This window comes from Balaenoptera physalus (genome assembly GCF_965194825.1).
Source record: "Balaenoptera physalus genome assembly, chromosome: 5".
Taxonomy (NCBI): domain Eukaryota; kingdom Metazoa; phylum Chordata; class Mammalia; order Artiodactyla; family Balaenopteridae; genus Balaenoptera; species Balaenoptera physalus.
Genome location: NC_138884.1, coordinates 122,789,020 through 122,804,341, shown reverse-complemented (window position 1 = coordinate 122,804,341; position 15,322 = coordinate 122,789,020). Strand labels below are relative to the sequence as shown.

Sequence of the window (15,322 nt, the reverse complement as noted above, 5' to 3'; positions counted from 1 at the left end):
CGGGGAATGAAAACACCATTACTTCCTTCAAATTAAGAAGAGAAAACGTGGTCCTCATAAAAAGCTGCAAGTGCTAGGAACCATGTGAATCCTAGAGAAATGAGTGGGGATAAATGCACAGAGAGTGAGGGAATGCATGAATAATTATGCAATTAAAATTTGAGTCTAGGCAAGAAATGATGATAGCTTGGACTAGAGTGGTGTAAGAGAAATGAATAGTTTAAAGAAATATTTAGAAGATAAAAAACATCTGGTATGGGAGATGGACTGGAAAATGAGAGATGAGAAGTATCAGAATCTCAATGGGGATGTAACAGAAAAGCAGCAGTCAAGAATGGAGGTACAGGGACTTCCCTGGTGGTGCAGTGGTTAAGAATCTGCCTGCCAATGCAGGGGACACGGGTTCAATCCCTGGTCTGGGAAGATCCCACATGCTGCGGATCAGCTAAGCCCGTGCGCCACAACTACTGAGCCTGTGCTCCAGAGCCCGTGAGCCACAACTACTGAGCCCGCATGCCACAACTACTGAAGCCGCGTGCCTAGAGCCCATGCAATGAAGAGTAGCCCCTACTTGCCGCAACTAGAGAAAGCCAGCGCACAGCAACTAAATGTCAGGGGTGAAAATGATAAAGGACAAAGTGATGTAAGATGCTGGAAAGGCCCTCTAGGAATACACATAAAATAAAGCTGAGCTGTGAAATAACTGGTTAAAGTCCCATCATGTGTGCATTTACCTTTCATGAATTCAGTCATATGCCCTGGAGGGAAGGGTGAGGTGAGAAATAAGATGGGCAACAACCCACCATCGTATTCAAGAGTGTGTGTACTCAGGTGTACTAATTATGGTGAAAGTTGAGCTGCTGAAACAGGTTCCAAAAACAATAATTTAAAGAAAACAGAAATCTATTTTCCCTCTTTTTAAAAACAGTCTAGAGCACTCCAAAGCCATCCATGGACATTCCTTTATACACAATCCTTACGCCCCTGAGAGCTGTCTCTAAGTAATGTAAGTTTCTATATAACCATTCTACTATTGCTGATGATGTGAAAGTAGACTCAAATATGTAAAGGATATTAAAAGGGTAGAAAAGATAGACTATCATACTCCGAATGATCGTGGCATGTAAAGGAATTTGGAAAAGCTTGAAAGTAAAGAGGTACAAAAGTGGCAATTCTTGCATATATATTTATTTGTCAGTGTTGTGAAGGCAGATATCAAGACAATCTTTTATTAAGGATAAAATCAGTCTCATCAAGAATAGAATGAAAATGCAGTTTTTTATGCTTCTACATGTTATTATGGAAAGCAGGCAAATACTCATATCAAAGTGACTTAAGTAAAAGATAACTAAAAAATTCTCATAAATCCTACATTGTTATTGTTCCTTTTCTTCATATTCTCTTGTATAGTATCTGTTAAAATAATAGTCTTTCCTTATATTTTCTGTTTGACATTATTAAAAAATAATGAAGAACTATGGTAAACTGTTCCACAGCCTATTAAAAATTAAAAGCTTCCCAAGCTTTTCTGGACAAAAGATTGGAAAGGTTACAAATGGAAGCCTGGCAAAAACTATTACATTGAAGATGATGGACACATTGTTTTTCAATTAGTATCAAATACATCAGTGAAGATTTAACCATTCAAATCTCAAGGGATGATCTATCAACAGATTTTCCAGGTAGAACAGCATCAACATAGGTGGTAATAATAAAGTAATAATATTTACTGTTAAATAAGCCCCTCCCTAATGAAGGCAAATTTAGGAAGACTGGATGTTCAAAAAATTTATTGTGTTCCTTGGAAGAGACAAATCTTCCTGTTGAACATGTTGAAGATGGAAACCATGGGTTTAAAAAAAAAGTCACTGTCCTTTAAGAGGAGCCTGATTTAGAGGAGACCAACAACTAGAAGGGATCTTAGAGGTCTTTTAGTTCTTTCTTGGTCATCCTCTGCAGTCTGTGAGCAGCATCTGAAATTGTTGACCACCTTCTTCTTTCAGAAATTGTTGCGACTTACGTGTCTATGATTTTAAACGTTCTAATTTTTCTTACTTCCCTGGATAACTGAATGACAGACATAGCTATGTATTTATATTTAAAATACAGAAGTGAGTAAAAATTGACCCACGTACCCAGGAGGTTTACAGTCTAATGGGGTAGCCACACAGGTAAATTAACAACTACCATGCTCTGAAAGGGATATGTTCAGATGAAGAGCATCAAAAATCAGCTGAAGGAGAAGGAATTAGCCAGGCCCCCAAGTAGTGGAAAGGAATGTTTCAGGGAGCAGCAGCTACCAAAGGCAAAGGGGAATGAAAAGATCAAGACTGCATACATTAATTCTGCCAACAAGTATTTACTAAACATCTACTACATACTATGCACATAACTTGGAGCTGTGTATTCAATGGTAAACAAAACAGGCATGAACTTGTTCCTTTACACTGAGAGTGGAAGACACACATTAACCAAATAATCACACTATTTCAGGTATAATTATAACCCGAGGAAGTGCTGAGAGGATAAGGAAGATGGTTCCATCATGGTGTGAGAACTCATCCACTAAGGGTAGGAAAGAGATTAGGAAGAATTCTGTGGGAAATAATCCTTGAGCTGGCATCTAAAAGATGAGTGAGTAGGAGTTATCTAACTAAAAAGGGAAGAAACTGATTCAAGGAAGAGTGTGGCACAAATGAGGCAAAAAAAAAAAAAAAAAGGCAAGGAATAGATAATGTGAAGTCTTGAAAGCTACATTAAATATTTCAGTCTTTATCCTAGAAGTATGGTAAACCACTGAAGAAAATAGTAGGGGACATTCAGAACTTGACAACGTGGATTTGGAGGATGAGTAAAAGGGAGGAGTTTATTATGATTCGCAGGTTCATGGCTTTGGTAACTGTATATTATTTTACTACTCACAAAGTAGGACACAAAGTAGTAAAAATGGTCGGGGCTTTAAAAAAATGAAGAAAAGGAGTAAAGAACTGTGAGCAGGAAAGAAAGATGAGCTCAACTTTACAAACCGAATTTGAGGTTATGTTGATACCCAAGGGGAAACAGTAGGCAATTAAGATATTCAGGGCTCAGACTGAGATGACTGAGCTCATTAGTACGCAGGTAGTAGGTAAGGTCATGTGTTTTCCTGCCATCACCCAGGGAAAGTACATTAAGGAAGGAAAATATATTCAGGAAGAACAGAGTGAGATTCAGAACACAGCCCTGGGGAGTCTTCAAGGTACAACACAGAATGTTCAGGAAATTCATATCCATTTAAGTCTGCTACTATTTGCCTTCCTAACTTCTGAAATTTCAAGAGAAATATCTTATGCTTGTATATTTCTCAAAGCTGACAAACATGCAGAAAACCAAACTGAATCGTTCAATAATGACTACTGATTAGTATATTTTAGCAATATACATTATGATAAAATATTTAACATTCTCATTCTCTATACGGTCTCTTTAAGTCAACATAAAACTGGTAGGATATATATTTAACTATGTGAGTGATGCCAAAGTTAGGGAATTATCTTGAGGAAAAAAAAGGAGAAAATACTGTTCCCTAGATTTTACAAGTTCATAAATAATACTCATTCATTCAGTAAACATGAGATACTAAAAATGAGGAAAGATAAAGGTAAAACATAGTCCCCGACCTTGAGAAGCTCTCAATCCATACCATGGTATATACCAGGAGGCAGCAGACTATGGTCCACAGGCCAAATCTGGCCCAATGCCTGTTTCTGTAAAGAAAGTTTTATTGGAACACAGTCACATTCACTTATTTACATATTATCTATGGCTGCTTTTGTGCTAAAACGGCAACGGTGAATAGCTGCAACAGAGACCTTATGGCCTGCAAAGCCTAAAATATGCATTATTTGGCCCTTTACAGAAAAAGTTTTCAATCCCTAATACACAGCAGATTTAGGCCTGTAGAAAATATTACTGCCTCAGGGAGATAATATTGTTTCAGGGGGTTAGAGCAGGTTTCACAGGGAAGGTGATATTTAAGGATAAGTAAAAGCTCACCAAGAACAGGAAAAGAAGAAAACTATCACATACAAAGGCACAAGATGAGAGAACACTGTATGTTAGGAAAACAGAAACAGGTATAGTCCAACTGGTATACAGGCCATTGGGGATGTACCAAGTGAAAGAATGGCAGAGAATCCTTTCACTAATTCCCCCCGCCTGTGCTGCCACGCTATGTACACAAGGAGTAAAATTTACAATTTTAATGCTATGCTCTAAGGAAAATATAATTAGAAAATGCAGTTAGTCTAGTAAAATAGATTAAGGTTAAGTTATCTTGTCAGGAGTCTGAACTTGATACTACTCTGAATTGGAAGGTTATCATTTATCAAAAAAGTTAAAATACTAAGGTTTATGAATGAGTTAAAGTTTTTGAAATTAGAATAAGTCATTGTTTTCCTTTTAATGTTATTCTGATGTGTATTCTGACATGATTTTCTGAATGAGAGAACAAAGAGTGAGATCATACTCTTTACCCAAATGCAGAACTGCATATAATCCTGAGTATTCAGATGGACATTATGTTGCATGTTTGAATGCCATGCAACTCATCATCTGTCACAGAAGGAAAAAAAGGTTGAGCAACTTAGCTGTAGGAAATAGTTGGCAGATGGAAATTGTTAAGCAAGGGAATGGCATGATCCAGTGTGGTTTTTAGAAAGCTTAACTCTACTGATAGGAAGGGGAGATGGCATGAAGTGTAGAGATACAACAGGGAGAGCAATTTGAAAGACAAAGTTTAAGGAAGAAGCACAGAGGAAGGAACAGGTTCAGTATGTATTAAGGAAAGACTGAATAGCTGATTAGTGAGGACTATAATGTTCGTGGAATAGAGACTGTGAACAGAGCTGTTAAGGGAGTCCCTAATCCCTGATTAGGGAATACATGAAGCAGAGGAAGAAAAAATCTAGGGGGAAAGGAAATGCACTATTTCAGATATTTAATGGGACACAAATATTAAATATTAGATACTTTAGATAAGTTGATTTGAGGAGCTTTGGTACATCTAAGTATATCTCTTCAATAGGCAACTGAAAATACAGTGCTGAACCTCTGAAAAGAAGTCTGTTCAGAAGACATGAGATTTGGAAGTGGTGGTGGTTGAAACCATAGGAGTGGATGAAATTAAGGGAACTAAATAAAGAAGAGAAAAGACAGAGAAAAATTCCATATTTAATGGGCAGATAGAGTAAATATAGCCAGGACAGGAACATGAAAATAAAAAGATAAAAGCAATGTTGCAGAGGTCAAGTGCATAGTTTCAAGAAAAGGAAGACAGCTTATCACACAGAATAAAGAGCCAAGTTGTGGAGATATATGCATAAGATCTCCCAGTGACAAAGTACAAGATAATGCACTGAGAGATAGAGCAACTAAATGTTTATGATATTTATGTTTAATAAAATGTTTATAACGTTTAATACAAAACCATGAGATATTAGTGGTTAAGGGTAAAGGCTCTCAATTCAGAGGGACCTGGGCTGCAATCCCAGCTCTGCTATCTTGGGCAAGTTAGACTTTCTAAGCTTCAATTTTCAACCTACAGTGTATATAATAGTACTCACCTTCCTCACAGAATTGTGGTGAGGAATAAATGAGATAATGTAAAATACTTAAGAACAGTGCCTGGAACACAGGAAGTAATCATATGTTGGCAGCTATTATTAAAATCATTTCTACCAGGAAAGAAAACAGCAAATCATTGTAAATTATCGTCTGAAGGCAACTTTGTTGCTGGAGCCAAAAAGGCCAACAAATGTTAAATATCAAGAGAGATATAAAACATGAGCATACTTTCATATAAAACTACAGTACATCTTAACCGGAACCACTATGTGTAATTATATGGTAAGATAAAAATAGGAATTAAAATACAACACAACAAAACTTAATTGGATCTTCAGTTTGAGAAAGAAAAAATTAAGAACACGGTGTCTATACAAAAGATTTCTCGTACTACCCAAAAAAAAGGAGCGCTGACCAGCAGATGGAGCCCTCTAGAATGTGTGGTAGGCAAAACTCCCTGGAGTGAAAAAGGATGACTCATTAGGATGTCTAAATGTTATTCCTTGAAGATATTTAACTCCCTCTGCTTTAACCATCAAATAACTTTATTAGTAGCAAGGTTTCTGACATATCTTAACACTGATATTGATATTCTGACTAGTCGACATATTCTAGAATATAAAATACTAGAATTCTCTAATATGTTATAAATTTAAAAATAGGTAATTCTGGTTTTGAAATTGGATAGTGAAAAGTGAGTGATCTGACTCTGAGCTACCCCTGGGAAATCTACAAGGCTAAGAAATCAGGCCCTGGATTATAACGCACCCTTGTGAGGCCCAGCTTAAAGCAGCCTAAGAAAGCCCAGGATTCCTCCACCTATGGTCACTACATTGACAAAATATAAATCAAGTTTTTGAGATTGCTCCTCAACTTTTTTGCCCTTAGATGAACTACTAGTTAAGTACCTAGACCTATAACTGAAAGAAAATCAGAATTACCAAGTGATTAAAAAAAAAGCAACTACTAACATGAGACGTAAAGTTTAACCTTATTCTGTAAACAACAATTAACTATAACCACCTTCCTCTGCATGTTTATTAGAAGCTCCTAAAATGTTAAAATGAATATAAAACAATAAGTTAATCAGAAGATTCAAGTAATGGACTGTCCAAACCTACATTTATGCATTAAAACAAAAGGATGGATATCATTATTATATTGTTTTAGATGACAGTGTCCACAACCCACAGACTCTCACTGCCGCAACAGAACTTGTTTGCTCAAGTTTTGCCCACAGCCGGAAGAGTACAGATCCAACTATTACGATTTTATGACACATCTACAGACAATTAACACTCACAATGATTCACTGATTTTCCCCTCACCCTTCCCTATGCTGTCAAGTTCATGTGCTCAGGGAGTAAAACCTGTAATTTTAATGCTATACTCTAAGGAAAACATTTTCAGTTTGTAAAATCACCATCAAAGAACAAAACCCCGAAATCCCACAGACACCAAACAATGTACTCCAAAGTGAAATATAAATGATTTTTGCTTACCTAATTTGAGTATAAGATCCTATTTTTAGTTATCCTACAACACAACTACAAATGAACAAATAAAAATATTAACAAAGCCAAAGATTCTGTGGCACCTAGTCCTTAGGCAAGCCTATTTAAGCAGCTTGACTATTATGAGTATCCACGAATAAAAATTAGAAGTAACTTAGATGACTTTTGCTGACAAAAGAGCTGCCATGTTCCCCTGTAACAGTAATAACCCTTAAGTCAGGAAAACCAAAATACTAAAACTAGGCACAAAGTCTTCAAGTCCTTACTTTTCCATTCAAGGGACACTTAGTGTAAAACCCTAACTACTCTGCATCAGAGAGGTGACACAATGCCTGATGAACGAATGAGTGACTCATATAAGATCTACACCGCCAAAAGATCCAAATGATAAATCACTTGGCTTCAGTATGTGTCTATGTTGAACATCTTATTACCTAATGATGTTGGTTAAATGGGACAGATCGTGAAAACTTAGCAATCTGTTCCAGAAAGTGCAAAATTAATGTCTTATTCCTTACATAAAGTGGTGTGGTTCAGATTTTCAATTCTAAGTTTGAATTCCTGGGAAATATTTAACAACAACAACAAAGGCAATTTCCAAGGAATTTAAGTTTTTCACTACCTTATGAAATAAAAAACACAAAAATGGAATAATTACAAAATTCTATTATTCTATGGATGGTAGATGAGCAGAAAAACCTAGGCATATCCCAGATTTAATCAAGAGAACTTCAGAAGGACTGTGATTTCCCTAGTGTTACAGGGCTTGTAGGTAGCAATCAGGGTATGGCATGCCCCTCGAAATTCAAAAAAATTAATATGAAAAAGCTACACACTGCTCCTCTTGTTATTAACATTAAGAATCCGAATGCCCAGTGGAAACCCAGCAATTCGCAAGTATCAAAGAACGGCTCAATGTCTGAAACCCTATTTTACTCCAGCATCCAAATGACTTCTACTAAAAAATCTCTCGGAGACATCAACTTTTTGGAAGAGATTCTCCACCTGCTCTGTCAGAGCCAAAGAGAGAATCAAACACATAGCTACTACCAGCTTTAGCAATAAACCAAGCTCAACGTAGGGAGTGCTCGGGTCGCCGTGGATCCTGTTCTACTGACCATTCGTGTGAGGGTGCCCCGTGCTTCCTAGAGATGATGCCTCCCGTCACTCTTGCCCCGCGTGATAGCGCGCCGGCGAGAATCTCGCTCGGAGGCGGCAAGAGCGACACCCCGCCCCCTTCTCTACCTCTTTCCCAGGGCCTCCACTACGACAACCCGCTCGACGCCTGTTCAGCCGTGAGGGTACCGGGGCTCCCAGCCTCCTCTAAGCCATTGGGGGAGTGAAAGGGGTTCCCCGCCAGGGGCCGAATAGGAGGAGCCAGCGGGCGCCGGGCCCCTCCCCCCGGGGGCTTACCCTCCGCCTCCGCCTACTCGCTGCAGCCGCCCAGCTTCCTTGCGGAGGAGCCCGAAGCACTGCGTCCAGCAGCAGTTCCCCATTGCATGCCGCCCAGGTGCCGCCGCTCCTCCTCCTCCTCCAGCTCAAAGCCCAAACCCAGGCCCGTCAGCCGCATCCGCGCGGCACGAGCCGAATGGGGGTTCGGGGACCGAGGGCGGGCCGGCCGGAGCGCGGCGGAGTGAGAGGCTAGGGCGACGGGAGGGACAGGCGCTCGGAACAAAGGCAGCGGTTACTCCAGCGGCCGCCGAGTCGCCGCTGTGCGAGGGAGGAGTGCCGGGCAGCGGGCTCTAGACTCCCTCGTTGTCCTCATGGCCCCTCGCTCGCCTCAGACCCCCAAGCTCAGATCCAGTGGCCGCCTCCTGGCGCCGAAAGAGGCCAGTCCCCGCGAGTCGCGCGCCCAGGCCCCGCCCTCCGGCGCACCCAGACCGGCGCCTGGCCACAGTCGCCGCCACACCCCCGGGCTTTCCCGGGCCCCAATAGGCCGTTACCTCGGCTGCCCCGCCTCCTCCGGCGACTGGCCTTACGTCACTTCCGCCAGCTCCGGGGTACGCATCTCAGTTCGTGGGTGTGGGTGTTTGTTTTGTTGGACCTTGACCTGACTAGGAAATCTTTTTTCCTTGCAGTTTCCCGCCTCTGGGTCCCGAGCGTCTCCGGTGTCACACTATCAAGGCTCAGTTTTCGAACTTTGTACCAAAGCCTTGTGAGCGGCTTACCTAGAGCCCCGGGCCAGGAGTCATCAGGTGTGAGGGGGCACTTCTCTGTGAGGTGTGTGCTTAGGTTTTGTTTGTATTACACCATAAGTGGCAAATAGAGTCAGGGAACTGACTGTGGTTGTTTTGAAGCACTAAGAATTTTTTCTCTCTGGTCTCTAGTTTGCGTTTCAGTCTCCATACTGTCAACATTGTAGGGAAGTTTATAAACAGTGCCCTACTGGCCTTATTTGTTCTGTTTAGAATCAAACTGTCAAATAATTTCGGAGGAGCAGTTGGGGTCCAGAGGAAATATGTTAGAGGGCTAAGGTTTTTCAGGGACACCAGCCTTGCCAGTCCAAGCGTGCTTCCCAGAACAGTAGTAGGTGGGAAGAGACAGCTACTCTGATGCGACTTGGTTTGTGGCACCCTCCTCAAGTGCTCCTTTAAAACTAGGTTTTTTTCTGTGGTTGGCCTTAAAATCGGGTGTAAGTCATGGCTTAGTAAACGCCTGGTCTAGTGGATAGGATACTTTAATTACTAACTAACCAGACATGCCAATTTTTAGGAATATTTTTACACTTTCGAAAATTGTTATTAATGATAACATATTCTTTGACCTACTCATTTTCTTGCTTCCTGAATTCTATTCCGACCTGGGTTTCAACCTTAGCCCTGCTACTTCACTAATTTTGATTTTGTTTTGGTCTTAGTCTTTTTTCGTAATCAAGTGTATAGGGATATATTTGGCCCAATAGTCTGCCATCAGTGAATGTTGGCGGAATGACTGAATGACCTCCTGAATAGTGACTGTATTTTCTTTTCCCGTTTCAGCCCCTGAAATCAAGCAAATACATTTGTGAAATAGTCTTTAAATTTTAACTCTACATGTTTAAAGCAACTGGAATTTCTATTCCAGTTGGAATTTCTATTCTATGGAATAATAGTCAGCAACAAAAGGGAACATATTACTGATACACACACCTTAAATGAATCTGCAGGAAATTATAATGAATGGATACAGTATCACTTTCCCAACCCTACATTTGGGCATGGGTATGAAATCAGTAAAGACAATAGACAAGTGTATCACAGCTAAAGAATTCATTTATATGGCAGTTGCCCAGGCAGAATATTCAGTTAACCAGTAAGAGACACAAATAGATTATTTACAATGATGGGCACTTAATGTCAGCCTTCTAGAGAGACCCCATGTGCCCACCTTCCAGGTAATAGGACCTTTCTCCGTCTTCCCCATCCCTTTCAAAGTTCCTTTCTCTCTCATAGTTTATCCTGAAGTCAAAGCAATAGTTTTTCTTACAGATGCTCTGGAGTCAATCAGGATGCAGTCTGTACCTTGAACTGTCTTTTGGATTAGTGGTTCCAAATTGGAATCTCTCTTTGCTCAGAACTCCCTCTGTATTGACTATTAATCACTTTTTGTTCTTTTGAGATTGGTTGCTACCATCGTGCTGTTTTGGGGGTTAGGGGTTCCCTGCTGGGGAAGAATTCTGTGCTCCCCATTGCCACACTGGTCCACTGAGTTTATCGATGTAAATGCATCCTTTTAATTCATTGGAGCATTGTTTGAATTACCAAATTTACACAGGATACTAGATATGACCACTACAACATGGAGATAATAATGAAATTTACCTTATGGGATTGTTGTCAGTATAAATGATTAAGCATTTAATCAAATGCTTAGTAATATAAAAGTAAGTGCTTAGAATAATATAATTACACATATAATTCCAATCGTGTACTCTGTATATTATGCTGTAATTATCTGTAATACCATAAATGTAATATAAATATTAGCTGTTATTATTATCCACAAACCAAAGGAGATTTTCATCAACAAGGTATTCTTTCCTTTGTGGCTACATCCTTGGCATCCCATGAAAAAACTTAGCTTTTTCAAAATTGCACTTCTTAGGCATGCATTCAGACATACCCCCACATTACTACTTGAGATCAGGCTCTAAGCAAGTGCGGCCTACGTGGGAATGAGTTCTCAAACTCTCAGGCCTTATCTGTCCCATGATCTGCCTCTTTCCAGGATGATTGAAAGTCAGACTATCCACTGACTTACAGGGAGACCTCATCCCCTACCAGCTAGGAGTGTTTGTCTTGGGAGCTCACAATCTCACCATAACACAATAATCCAGTATCATTATGTTTCCTAAAGTCTTGTTATTAATTCTTAACTGTGTAAAAAGACCAATAGTCCAATCCAGGTTTAACTTAACCCAGCATTGCCTAGTTCTTTTGTACATATTTACCTTCATTATGAACTGAAAATTTAGGTGCACTAAACCTAGTTTCAGCTTCTGAATGCTCAACAGTGGCTTGAAAAGAGCATATTTCCATAAAAATGAGTCCTAACATTTTACAGGCATGTCACAGCTTAAGTTCATACTTAAAAAGCAAACATTTCTCCAAAAAAAAGTCCAAGTGAAACAACTCTGCCTACAATGCAGACAGCCTTTGCATTATCTTACAGGGGGGTTTAGCTCCTTAAAATCACTCTTCTCAAATGACTTTATTTCTGCAGTGGTCTTTTACTTTACATTTGCATAACTAAATAGCTAAATGGACCATTTAAGTGATTTTCCAAGAACAAAGGGATGCAAAGATGGGTTTAAAGATAAAAGGGAAAGTAGAAGGGGAAATTACTTAACTCTTGGCTGAATCACCAGTGACCCGTTTATTCTGACTTTTGGGTGTGTGATGAGCTTCATTAGTTGGTCAGTACCACTGAGTACAATGCACACTGAGTGATTTCCTTCCTTCTTTGCTCATTCAACATTTACATTTCACAAAGAGAGGGATTAATAACAGTTATGTGATTAACATGAAGTGCTTCCACTGGGTAGAGTTTGTCCCAGATCTCTCTTGCCTGTTCAGAAACTGTGTACTAGTAATTTGAGCAGGGAAAATTTAACACAAGGAATCATTAAGTAGGTAAGTAGTGGTTAATGCTAGAAGAAACTTGAAGGTCTAACAGATGTTGCTACTGCAGGGAGCTGCCACCAGCCCGGGACTGAGGAAAAGTAAAGAGAGAAGAAATTTAGACATTTAGAGGAAGGCCCTACATACTAGACATTCACACCTCTGAGAAGACAGTGTGGATGCCATAGAAACATGCTGCCTATCACGGTGGTAACTGAGAAGCTAGATGGAAAGCTGTCTGCTGGTGAACCCAGTTCTGTAGGCTAGGGGGCATTCACCACTGAAGTAGAGGGCTGTGGCCACTGTGGTAATCACTGCCAGAATTCCTTCCTGCTGATCTGCTTGCCACCATATGGAGAACAGAACAGCAGAAAAAGCGTGAATTGCTTCTTCCAGCCTTGCAGTGTCCCTCTAGCACCCTTATTGGAAGATCCCAGCATAGAGCCTGCCAGCAAAGGAGAAAGGTAGTCTGCACAATTGAGTAGTAGCATCAAAAAACAGGGCAAAGAAAGGTGGGAGATATAAAGGAAGCTTTTTAATATTGATGTGATCTGGGTTAGGAAAAAAAAAACCAAGGTCTGTCTTCTTTCTACTTAAGGAGTTGGAATTTACAGTAACCTCAGAGTTTTGAAATGCCAGGCCAAGAAATTAACATAAAAGTGGTTTTGATGCAGTGATGCCCTTCAGATTTTTTGCAAAGCAAAAACATATTTGGTCTGAAGGAGGGATATAACTTCCATCTAGGTTGCACAGGACTCCCGTGGATATAAAACCACACTGAAAATGAACCTGCGATCACATATTACAAACTACCATGACGTAGGCATGACACAAGGATAGCAGAGGAAAAAAAATCTCATGCATTTTATAGAATAAATGTAATAAAGCAAGCAGATAGATACTCTAAAATAAGTATGTTTAAAATAGTTAATGTCATAAAAAAGAAAGCATGGAAATACAAGAGAATAGTTAATTAAAACAACTATAGAAATGAAAAATGAAGATATTAAAATCAAACACTAAGGAGAGATTTCTGCTTTCAGTTAAGATGTAGAAGTACTTGAAAGACAAATGGTAACAACAAGAAAAACCTCAACAAAGTTAAAATCATATTTTTCAATGAGGTCAGTGAGGAATGAAGAATGAAAGAAAACCCTGAGGAACTGCTTTTCAAAGAGAAATGAGGCATTCATAGATGAACAGAAAGCCTCAGCAATTCCCCACTTGGGAGTAGGCACCTGGTCTAAATACAGGCAGATGGAGAATTAGCTTGTCAAAGACGGAGATGAGAAGAAACCAACCAAGATTTTGACAGTAATGTGGGCCTGTGGGAATTTGGAAGAAGACTATAGTAGATTGAGTTTTCCAAAAATGTCCTCAACAGTATCTTCCATCCTACAGAATCTTTCCTACAATGTGACAATGACATTACTTCCACGGAGTCGTAGTGTTCATGGTCCCTCCCTTGAATCTGGTCAAGTTTGTGACAATGATGAAAATAATGATATGTGAATTCTGAGGCTAAGTCATAAAAGGTGTTATAGCTTCTAGCTGGACCTCTCGGGATGCATGACTTTGCAACCCCAACTGCAATGTAAGAAGTCTAAAGCTGCTGTGGTGTGAGGAAAGGTCATATGGAGGTGTTCTGGATCATCCCAAGCTGAGTTTGCAGCCAACAGTCGGGATCAACCCACAAGCATGTGATTGGAGCCACCTCTAGAAGATTCCTACTCCCTGGAGGCAGCTTACTCCCAGCCTGATTCACATGATCCCTGAACATAATAAAATGATCTTATTTCAAATTTTATTGTTTTATTTCAGTTCAAATGTCTTTGTTTCAAATGTTTAAACTGCTACATTTGGGGTAATGTGTGATGGAGCAATAGATAACTGGAATAAGCTCCAAATTTGAAAATAAATTACCCACCTTGACAATTCTCCCCTCTCCACATACCACTTACACCCAAATATTGCCAAGAAAGCAGCAATAAGGAATAAAGCCTGGAAAATAGATATAAAAAAATATACTCCTCTACATCCTCACAATGTTTGGAGTTCTGGGCCTTATCAGAGTTGAATCTAAAAATGAGCCAAAATTATCTGAAAGTACCCAACCTCCTCCCAACTCAAATACTTAAAAAAAAAAAAAAAGACATAGAGTTAATGTGTTCGGAGTTGGGCTAATTATGGGTGAATTAAAGCTAAAAAAAAAAAGTGTGGCTTGACTCTGTTCAACATAACTTTTGGAATAATCTGAATAATCACCCTCACCCTAACTGAGGAAAGGGCTTACACTCTCTGGGAATAATCAAAATGAAACAAATTACATTTTTGTTTTCATTGCTGTTTTACATAAATATCTGTAAATTTTTTTAATGGGCGTGAAAATAAGCAGGAAAATGGGACTATAATCAAGAAAAATAGTCAATAAAAGTAGACTTAGAGATGACCCACCTCTTCGACTCTACAGACAGGAACTTTAACACAACTGTTATAAATATATGAAAGCATATACAAGAAAGCATGGATATAATACGTGAGGATATGTAGTATTTCAGGAAAGAAAAACATCAAAAGGAAAATAAATTTTAGAACTAAAAATTATATTGAAAAATACAATACCAGAAAAAATTTTAAAAAGTATCAGTTACTCTTAACAGCAGATTTGATAGTGCAGGAGAAAGGATTAGTGAACTTGAAAATAATGAAAAAGAAATTAATCCAGAGAGAAAAACAGATTTGGAAAAAAAGTCAGATTGTCAACAGCCTATGAGATAATATCAGGTGGTTCAACCTATTTGTGCTTGAGTTCCAAAAGAGGGGGAAGGAGAATTGGGTAGCAAAAAGTATATGAAGAAGAAATAATAGCAAAAAATTATTTACACTTGATCAAAAACATCAAACCACATAGCCAGAAGAACTTAACAAACCCTACACAGGATAAATACAAAGAATCCACATCTACGCATATCCTGGTCAAATTGCTGAAAATTAAAGATAAAAAGAAAATCTCAAAAAAAAAAAAAAAAGCATTGGGGAAAAAAAGACTCATTATAGGAGAGTAACAGTAAGAACTCCATCTGACTTATCAGAACAAATGCAAGC

General features: G+C 39.2%; 2 protein-coding genes across 22 annotated transcripts in view; one reads left to right on the top strand and one right to left on the bottom strand.

The window, feature by feature from the left end:
- The window catches only part of AP1AR (adaptor related protein complex 1 associated regulatory protein), a 40,293-nt gene extending 31,298 nt beyond the window's left edge, over nucleotides 1-8,995 (bottom strand). For 2 of the 9 annotated variants that reach the window (XM_082462946.1, XM_082462947.1), the window contains exons 1-2: nucleotides 8,532-8,962; nucleotides 3,660-3,746 (exon numbers count right to left, since the gene is read on the bottom strand). In XM_082462946.1, coding sequence (XP_082319072.1) covers nucleotides 3,660-3,746; nucleotides 8,532-8,614 — 170 coding nt within the window. In that variant the 5' untranslated portion in view covers nucleotides 8,615-8,962. Of the gene's footprint in view, nucleotides 1-3,659; nucleotides 3,747-8,363; nucleotides 8,495-8,531 lie in introns of those variants that run through there. The other 7 variants (XM_082462949.1, XM_082462944.1, XM_082462943.1 and 4 more) reach the window with 7 other exon arrangements.
- The window catches only part of LOC309661338 (uncharacterized protein), a gene marked incomplete at its 5' end in the record, with an annotated part of 709,907 nt that continues 702,923 nt past the window's right edge, over nucleotides 8,339-15,322 (top strand). For 3 of the 13 annotated variants that reach the window (XR_014263947.1, XR_014263948.1, XR_014263949.1), the window contains 2 exons: nucleotides 8,882-9,118; nucleotides 9,197-9,338. Coding sequence is in view for 3 of the 13 variants with exons in the window: in XM_082463080.1 (XP_082319206.1) it covers nucleotides 8,882-9,118; nucleotides 9,197-9,277 (318 nt within the window). Of the gene's footprint in view, nucleotides 8,420-8,487; nucleotides 8,629-8,881; nucleotides 9,119-9,196; nucleotides 14,025-15,322 lie in introns of those variants that run through there. The other 10 variants (XR_014263952.1, XR_014263953.1, XR_014263954.1 and 7 more) reach the window with 10 other exon arrangements.